The following is a 9,534-nucleotide window of genomic DNA, read 5'->3' on the forward strand; positions in this document are numbered from 1 at the left end:
GTGTGTTTGAATTTTGAAAGTACATAGAGAGGTAAGGGCTGTACTCCCTCTCCCGCCTCTGCCTGTAATTCAACATGTGCCTTTGAACAATAGCTCATGCCAACCTCTGGGGAAAAATGGGTTTCAAGCATCTCCCAGTGTCCTGTCTGGCTCAGCTCTTTTTATGGCAGCTTTTTATGCCCCTTCTCTCTGTTCCAGGAGGATGACTTCTGTCTCTCAGCAGCAACAGAGCAGAGTTCTGTCCCATATTCAAAGCAACTTTTGTTTAACCGGTGCTATTTCATGCTTTCCCCCCCGTTTTGCAGTATGAGAGCCAGAAACTTTGCTCTTTTGATGCCAAAGCCAGTGTTGGCATGGTGGCACTGATATATGTGCAACTTTTCCTTGGCGTTTGGTGCTCAGAATTATACCGCCTTGGTATGTGGCGGGTCAGCCTCTTGATTTCTGCCCACCCAGATGGAAGGGCCCGGAGCCACTTACAGTCAGTTCTCCAGGGTGTTCTTTGATTCCCCATCCACCGGTTGAGTACCTTCTGTTTTGGCTGCTGACTGCAGTTGTCTGGGGGGGGGGGGGTGGCTTGTGCAGAAGCTTAAAGCAAAGAGAACCAATGGAGAATTCTCACCCCCAAAATGTGTCCAGGGATCTTCCCGGAGGTCTGGCCTTGCCTGAGCCCTGCAAGGTACCATCAGGCTCTCTCGGTGTCCCAGAAGCCAGTGGGTGTTCTCTCAGCCCAAAAGAATTCGCCCCACTCTCTGGGTTGGTGTCTGTCTCTTTTTGGGTAGGCTCTTCTCTGTTTCTCTCCCTCCCCCTTTGATCTCCTCCTCGTGTTTGTCCAGTCGATCAACCCAGACAGGGTTAGAGTCTGAGGTCAGTAGCTGTTCCATTCCAAACTCCCAGACACATCGGTGAGAGGGGAAGAGATTCAGGTTACAGCCCCCCCCCTCCTCTTCTCCCCGTATCCCCTCCTCACACCCAGAGCAGCTTTATAACTGACCAGGGGTTAGATGTGCCTCTTGATATTCCCAAATGGTGGAGGCAAAAGTCAAGAGATTTTACAGCTTAAATATTTGTGCGTGGTTTGTTTTTTGGCACGTTTGCTTCTAACCTGGACCAAAGGCGCACCCTTATTTTGGGTGATTTAAGAACTTTTTGAAGGGACAGAAGTTGGATCTGACCATCTCCTGAATGAGCGTTTAAAGATGGGACCGGTCTGTTGAGCTGTAGTGAGATGCTGATTTTTAGAGGGCCCTGTGGGTTTTTGGTGGCGGAAAGCAGTGTGTGGACTGGGTGCTAAGCATCGAAGGCAAGCCGTGGAGATGAGTTGGTGATAGGGGAAATTGAGATTGGGGGGAAAAGAGGAGCGATCTTTGTGTTGAAAACAAGAGCTTGCCTCCCTCCTCCCTCCCCCCCCCCCTTCCCGGCTCTGCTCTTCTTTGCGAATGTGATTGTTTTGTCTATCACACGAGGCGAAGTGGAAGACTTTTTTTTTCTGTTCCCCTCCTGGCTGGGGTGGGGAGAAAAACAGGAGGGCTGCCGGAGCCAGATGCCTTTCTGGACTTTGCTGGGAAAGGGATCCCGGAGAGACGTCTGTGAGAGCCGGCTTAGAGGGCCAGGCGGGGAGCGTCATCCAGACCCCATGCTTTCCTCACTGATCCTCTCTCTGCTCTCCGTCCTGGCAGAAGGGGCCAGCCTGCGGCCGATCCAAACGAGCCACCTGGGGGTGTGCCCCAACCAGCTGAACCCCAACCTCTGGGTAGATGCACAGAGCACCTGTGAAAGAGAGTGCCAGACGGACCGGGTGAGTGCTGCCTTGGTGCTGCCACGGGGCTGCTTGGGTGCAAGATGCCTTTTTATGGGAAAGGAGGGTGAAGGCAGTCGTTATGGGGAGGGTCTGTAGCGCCATGTGCTTTGCCTGTGTAAGTGGCCTAGGTTTCATGCTTGGCACCCAGAACAGCAAAGCTGGGAATCCCCTCTGCCACAGAGACCAGGAAAATGCTGCCAAGTGGAAAGGGGGTCATTTTAAGAGGGCAGGGAATACTTATGGGATGATCTACACTTTGGGCTGCTAAATTAGCCCCATTGTAGAGAGAGCCCTTCCCTATCAGCATAAAGAGTTGTGCTTAGATTAACAGCTTTTCTTGCACATCTGCCTTTGAAGATGTTTCCTTGATGTGTATATTTTGGTCACATGTGGCCCCATGGCCTACATTTACTGCTACTGTTGGGCCTGCCCCCCCCCTGCTTTTTTCCTGTCTGGGAGTTGAGACAGCTTTATTGGGGGGGGGGGGTGGAATTTTTTCCTGCCCAGCCAGCTATATGATATGCAGGAGGTGGTCTTATACCATGCTGGGGTGCATTGAGACATCAGGATTTTAAGTGCCATGGAAGAGGGGAGAAATTGATCTCATCCACCCTGCTGGCATTTTGACGGGGCTTGTATGGAAAAGGAAGGTGAATTAGCGACAGTTTGCATTGTTCACCTTGGGCTACAAAGTAAGAGGGACCAGCCCTCAGGTATCACCACATTTCCAAGGAGAGGAGAAAGGAATGAGCGTTTCCAGCAAAGTGTACAGTGAAATGCATAACATCTGTGCAGATGTTAGCAGGCAAAGGCCAGTTCACGTTTTTTAGTTGCTGCTCTGGGCAGGCGTTCATAGTTATGAGAACTGCTGTACAGCTGAATAGATTCTTGTGCACGTGTGGCTGTGACTCAGTGATGGGTATAGGGTAAAGGCAGTGCAACCCACCCACGAACGTTCACAGAGTGCAGTCACAATGTTTGGAAAGCAAAGAAGAAAATTCTTTACTCAAATACCTGGGGTGCAGCGTTGTTTCCACAGGGTCCCTTGAGGATGGTTGATGTTCCCCATGTCCCGTTCTCACCCATGCAAAGTGCATAGGCAGTGTCTCAGGATCCATGTGGGCTGCATAGAGAAGGGAACGATTTCCTGGCGCCAGCCAATCCATGCACGTCCCTTATCCCAGGCGATGGGGTTTGCATGTATCAGGAGAGACAGTATTGTGACTGGGCACTGAGTTGGATGTTGCCACTTTATTGGTAACACCCATGCTATGTGGATAGATTGGTCTGGTGGCTGTACCTTGTTCTATGTCTGGTGAAGTGACCCGTAAAAAGATTATGGGGGAAACCTCTACCTTAATCTTTAAACTGCCACAGCACCCCTTTTGTATCCTTCTGCTACGGACTAATCCAAGCCCCATTTGGAATTATTGTTGAGATATAGCAGGAGCGACACACTTTGACTGCTGCTGTGCATTAAAATAGCTCTTCTGTGGGGTTGAGTTAGGAGCTCAGAGTCTTCGTGGAGTGAAACGATTGTGATGGTTGTACTCGAGTGAGGGGGGCATTTTAGAAACTCTAAGTTAGTCTCGCCCCTTTAGAGAGATGATGTGTTTTCACTGAAGATAACGGTCTGGGGTGTATGATTAAATAGCAACCTGGTCAAGTTGAGGCGACAACTTACGAGGAGCCTACTATGAAAGGGAGGCTGTAAGCTCTCTGAGCTAGACTTTAAATGTTTGTTCTCACTTTTCCTACAGGATTGCGAGGGCTTTGAGAAATGTTGCACCAATGTCTGTGGCCTGCGGAGTTGCGTGGCTGCCCGTTACGCCGATGGAAGCCTGTCCTCTCCAGAGCTGGCACGGGAGGCCACATGCGAGAGCTTCGTTTGCACGCAGCAGGGCTCCAATTGTGATGTCTGGGATGGGCAGCCCGTCTGCAAGTGCAAAGACAGGTGTGAGAAAGAGCCCAATTTCACCTGTGCCTCTGATGGACTCACTTACTATAATAAGTGCTATATGGATGCTGAGGCTTGCATCCGAGGCGTTGGCCTGGCCGTGGTACCTTGCAAATACATTTTTGCCTGGCCTGACGCCAGCCCGGCACCAACAGAGACGACGGCCCGCCCAACTCCTGGAGCTGCTGCCGAGGCACCGGTCCCACCAGCACTCTATAACAACCCGTTTCACCGGTCAGTGTACGTGGGCGGGACTGTCAGCTTCCACTGTGACGTGAGCGGGCGGCCACGCCCTGACATCACGTGGGAAAAGCAGAGTGACCGCCAGGAAAACTTCATTATGCGTCCCGATCGAATGTACGGCAACGTAGTGGTGACCAACATCGGGCAGCTTGTGGTCTACAATGCGCAGCCAGAAGATGCTGGAGTCTACACATGCACAGCCAGGAATGCTGCTGGTCTTCTCCGAGCAGACTTTCCCCTCTCGGTCATTGAGAGAGAGCGCTCTGGATGGGAGCCGAGGGCACCAGGCATCTCACGTCTCCCTCCTGGAGAGTGCCTGAAGGAACCGGATAAACGGGACTGCGAGGCCTACCGAGTCCGCTGGCATTTTGACTCAAAGAAGGGGTCATGTTCCACATTCCGCTATGGAGGATGTGGTGGTAACCGGAACCGCTTTGAAACATATGAGGAGTGCCGCCTGGCTTGTGCCGATAATGCAGTCGACCCGTGCTCCCTTCCTGTGGTGCAGGGTCCCTGCAAGGACTGGGAGCCCCGTTGGGCCTACAATCGTCTGATGAAGCGGTGTCATTCCTTCATCTACGGAGGCTGCGAAGGCAATGAGAACAACTTCGAGAGCAAGGAGAACTGCGAGGACATTTGCCCCTTCCTCAAGACGTCCCGCTGCAAAGCATGCCGCCTGAAGAGCAAGATGGTTTCGAGCCTGTGCCGCAGCGACTTTGCCATTGTGGGGCGGCTGATGGAAGTTGTGGAAGACCAGGACTCTGGCATCGCCCGCTTTGCTTTGGATGACATCTTGAAGGATGAGAAGATGGGTCTCAGGTTCTTTGACATCAAGTATTTGGAGGTGACCTTGTCGGATATGGACTGGAACTGCCCCTGTCCCAATATGACTGCCGAGGACGGGCCTCTCATCATCATGGGGGAGGTGCATGATGGCATGGCGGTTCTCGACCCTGACAGCTATGTTCGAGCTGCCAATGACAAGCGTGTCAAGAAGATCCATGAGCTTCTGGAGAAAAAGACCTGTGAGCTTCTTGACCGGTTCCGGGACTAGCATCAGTGGATTTCCTCTGTGGATGAGGGAGGAGCCGCAAGACAGTCCATCTCTGACTGCCCTTGCTGTTAAGCTAAACCTGGTGGGGCTGCCCCTCTTAGAAAACCCACGTGTCGCTGAAGGGATGGACGGAAATGAATCCTGATGTCCTCACCCTGGGCCACCCTGTGATCCAGCCTCCCATTTTGGAACATTTTGCGATTATTATCAGTTTTCTGTTATAATGAGCTTCACTATGCTTGCAACTACCTATTTGTCTGTTTTTGTTTGAGCTGTAATTTATCTTTTGGTGCCTGTACAACTCTGCCCTGACCTGTGTAAAATTAAAAGAACTTTTTGTGCTTTCCCCCCCAGGCATGGGTTGTTGTCTTCTGTCCGTGTCCTCAACCTCTTTCAGATTTGTTGTGTGGGGTGGAATGGGAAGGGGAGGGGTGGATGAGTTTTGTTTTGAACATTCTGTATAAGGAGTAGATAGCTGATTAAGGACTTGATGCCTAAACTCTGTGTTCCCTGTGTCATGCATGGTGATGAGAATGTTTTACGGTCTTCTGCTTATTCAATTACTCTGTAGAAGATACTACAAGGAATGCTGTTTCAATCTTTCTGGTTTTAAACTTGCTGGCTTCTTTTTCCATATACACGTTCCTTCCTCAGCCATTTTGGCATTTGGATAGGTTGCAAAGGCAAAGGAATCTCCATTTGATTCTGAATGGCGGAGAGATCTTTGACATGCCTCCCCCCGAAGATGGCCTGTGGTAAGACTGAGGAGGGTGTCAGTGGGCGCTTGGTTTCTCAGTCCATTTGTGAAAATAACTGAAAATGTCGTGTGCTTTCTCCTGTCTATGGAGTGGGGCAGCCTCAGTTGCCGGGAAAGTTCCACCTGTGGACACAAGGCGGCTTACAGACTTTTGGGGACTTCAGAGGGAGGGGCTTCCCTTGGGGGCAGGCAGTAGGTTGAGGCTTCTTTTGTTACGAGAACGAGATGCGTCCCGTTCTTGGATGTTTGTTTCACAGCCGGTGCTCTTTTGCTGAAAGTGGCAGATGAGAGAGCACCCTTGGGTGAAGGCCTCTTGGTGGTCCACCTTCCTCCGGGCTCCAGATGGGAGTCTGAGTGACAGCTACAGGTGAGCAGGTGGCCTCCCCTCCCTTTTCTGGCTGGTGTGTTGTGCGAAGGAACTTTTGTGGGCAATGGCATCACAGAGGCGTGAGGGGTAGGAAGCCTCTTTTCTGCCCTGCTTACCCCGTGGGAGGAAGGACTTGCTCCAGACAACTATTCACCGTCCTTCCATACGATTGTTAACACACAGTTGTGACTACATCAAGTGTGGGACTGCGGGCCTACACAACGCAGAAGACTGTGTGAGGGACTGGAGCTTTGTTCTTCACTTCTTCTGGGCCCTTCTGATGGAGAGGTTGAGCAGAGGAGGGGAGGGAGCCCATTCCAGTCTGTTGGTTGGATGCAGGGCTTTTTTTCAGCAGGAAGACGGTGGAATGGAGTTCTGGAACCTCTTGAAAATGGTCACATGGCCAGTGGCCCTGCCCCCTGATCTCCAGACAGAGGGGAGTTGAGATTGCCCTCCGCGCCACAGCACGGAGGGCTATCTCAACTCCCCTCTGTCTGGAGATCAGGGGGCGGGGCCACGGGCCATGTGACCATTTTCTCCGAGGGCAACCCACTGAGTTCCACCACCTCTTTTCCCAGAAAAAAAAAGCCCTGGTTGGACGTAATAATGTGGTTTTGTGATGGCAATAAGGTAGAGGTGTAGCATCTGCCAAGGTCAAAATGGTCTCTAGTCGAAATGCATAATCATATGCCCAGTCTGGCTTTATTTGCTGTTTCTTTATTTGCTGTTTCTATTTTTTTTTACCTTGCCTTTCCTTGTAGTTCAAGATGGTTTGCAGTACATTAAAAACATTTAAAGTTCATACCAAAATAAAATAACCCCCGAAGCCCTCACCCCATTAAAAGATGCCTACCATTCATGTCCCTCAAAAGCTGTGACAGACCAATAGACCTTGGGAGGTGGGAGCGCCCTTTACCTCCTCGGGCAACCCGTTTCACAGTTCAGGGGCCACGGTGGAAAAGGCCGAGCTCTGGTTGATGCCACATGGGCTCCCCTGAGAGGTGGGATCATGAACAGATGTCTACCCTAAGGCTGTAGCTGGTGCACTGGAACATATGGAAGGAGACAGTCCTTTAAATATGGGGGTTCCAGGTTGTGAAAGGGTTTAATTGGCCACCCCATGCCTTGCCTTACAGAGGTCTAAAAACTACCTCCTTCAAAGCTTTAGGGAGAGCCCCGTCAATGCAGGAAACATTTATTATTTTCATTCAAGGCACCAATATCTTTTCCTGGCAAAATTTCAAAAGCCAGGATGGGCATGGGTCCGGGGCACGTGGTAGCCCTAATGTTCCCGAGGACCCTTTCAGTATCCATAGGCAGGATCAATCTGAAACTATCCATAATAAAAAGTTAAGGAGGAGCGTCGGGCTCCTCAGGTCTTGGTTCTGCTCTCAGCTTGGCCTCCAAGTTGGAACAAATGAAAGCGGTTTTGTCAGCCTAGGACCTTGCAAAAACATCTCCACGAGGAATCGCGTTTTCACCACTGGCAGGGTGAAGGCGGCACTTGGGCAAAGATTTCCCCCCAGGGGTGAGGATGCTCTTTCTTACAGGTGTGTGTGTGTGTGTGTAGGTGTAGAAGGGAGTTAAACAGTCCTCAGAGTTCTGGATGGTGAGTTAATAATGCGAGACTGTTTTGAATCGTTTTCCTGCTCAGGCAGTTGTGTGATACGATAGGCTTGCCTGTTGCTTAACGTTACTTAAAGTTAAAGTAAACTACTAGTATTTCAGCAACCGCCAAAGTCAGAAACCACCGTACTGGTTTTGAAGGGCCCTGCTTTCTTTTTCATTGTAGGTGCGAGTAAATAAACCAACTTTCCATGGATCTTACTTACTGTGGGGTACCTGTTGTCATGTTCACAGAGATGGCAGAGTTCTGTGTTCCTTAGTTAGGAGACTCCTGTTTGTGGGGGGTTTAGCAACAGGCGGAGATTTCCTGTTTCTAGTGGGATTGCAGTAGTTTGGTCACGTTCTGCAGGTGGAAGGACGATGCCTCCGTGGCAAAACGGGATTGTGCCTCAGCTCTTTCTGCAGTCAGGTTCCATGGTGGACGTAACTGAAGAGTTCTCTTGGAAATGGATCATTTCAAGATACCCGTGTCTTTCCCGATATCCCCGGGGAAATAAGCAGGAGGCGTCTTAGGAGTCTGGTTGGGTGGGCACTCTCAAAGAGCTGGGAAAAGTCTGATCCAGGATAAATGCCAGCTGCCTGGGATCTCTGTGTTTGTTTGTCGCGGGGGCTTTTGGCCTAGCAGGAAAACGTGGAGACTGCAATAGAACAGATACACAGGTAACTCATTTTAGCGTTTGAGGCAGCAGTGTCCTTTAGTCCAGTGGAATGATCTCCAGGAGTTTTCCAGTTATGAGACCATGTCAGCAGCTCACCCTGGGGCTCTCAGAGTAATAATCAACATTATTTTAAAGGCAGTAACTTGTGTCCTCTTGGTTCTGCCGGGTTTTCTGTTAGATTCTGGGTATCTACTCCAGGGACACATGCTTGTGAACACCAGGTGTTACCTTGCTTGTGGCCATGAAAGTTGCATGTGCCCAGGCCAATCACAGCACAGCACTGTGTATGATGATGGATCTGGCAGGGTTAGTGTTTCTTTGTTTTGGCCTTCTACGCATTTTACACAGGTCCCGTATGGAATTCACATGCTGTTCAGTTGCTGTTGGCGTCTTCATACAGTGGGTGGGATTTGGAGAGGAGAATCTGTTTTTCAACGGCTGTTGCATTGTTTGAGGTAGTGTGTGTTTTTAACCCTTTGTGTTTAGTGTATGGGAAAGTTTGGGTGGGTTGCGGAGAGGCCTCCACAGATACTACCAGATTGAGGTAGAACTTCTGTTTGTGCAGGTGGCCATTTAAAGATGCTGAATTATTTGTTTCCTGTGAATTGTTTCTCTGGTATCAACCTTTTCCAGGAGACTGAGGGATGCTGATTTCTCCAAATCTTGCCTATGACTAGAGGCAGATCTCCCTTTGACATTGAGACTGTTCCACTCCTATACTACCGAGGACAGCAGTTCAAGATAAGTTACCCTCTTGTTTTTTATATGCCATGGCTTCCCTGGAGCCTGTGATGTTTTGTGGCCTTGGATGGAGTGGAAGCGTGCAAACTAACACTGGTGGCAGACTTAGATAACACCAAATGACAACACTTGATAAATGACTTACTGGCGACTACATGCATGAAACGTGACCAGTTGCCCTGCCCTGCCCTATCTGAACACATGGAATGTCATGCAATGAACTCTCAAGCAACCCTGTAAGGTTCTGTTCCTCCCTGTTTTACGAGGGGGCTTCTGTTCTACTTTGAAAGCAGTGCCCAACCATGTATAATGGAGTCCCTCTCTTGGTA

The 9,534-nt window shown here is 50.2% G+C and overlaps 1 protein-coding gene across 1 annotated transcript; it reads left to right on the forward strand.

Annotated features, from left to right (window-relative positions):
* The first annotated feature begins 921 nt into the window (after positions 1-921).
* Positions 922-5,442, forward strand: WFIKKN1 (WAP, follistatin/kazal, immunoglobulin, kunitz and netrin domain containing 1). The gene is made up of 2 exons (XM_054993478.1): positions 922-1,798; positions 3,562-5,442. Exons 1-2 carry the CDS (start codon positions 1,544-1,546, stop codon positions 5,053-5,055), a joined length of 1,749 nt encoding a protein of 582 aa, XP_054849453.1. The 5' UTR covers positions 922-1,543; the 3' UTR covers positions 5,056-5,442.
* The last annotated feature ends 4,092 nt before the right edge of the window (positions 5,443-9,534 follow it).

The sequence above is a fragment of the Eublepharis macularius genome, chromosome 12, assembly GCF_028583425.1.
Source record: "Eublepharis macularius isolate TG4126 chromosome 12, MPM_Emac_v1.0, whole genome shotgun sequence".
Taxonomy (NCBI): Eukaryota; Metazoa; Chordata; class Lepidosauria; order Squamata; family Eublepharidae; genus Eublepharis; species Eublepharis macularius.

What these genes read in the sequence shown, in the direction of transcription:
- WFIKKN1 (XM_054993478.1), top strand. Translation starts at nt 1,544, where the DNA reads ATGCCTTTCTGGACTTTGCTGGGAAAGGGATCCCGGAGAGACGTCTGT. An exon ending in GAGAGTGCCAGACGGACCGG is followed by an intron (nt 1,799 to 3,561) that starts GTGAGTGCTGCC and finishes CTTTTCCTACAG; the next exon opens with GATTGCGAGGGCTTTGAGAA.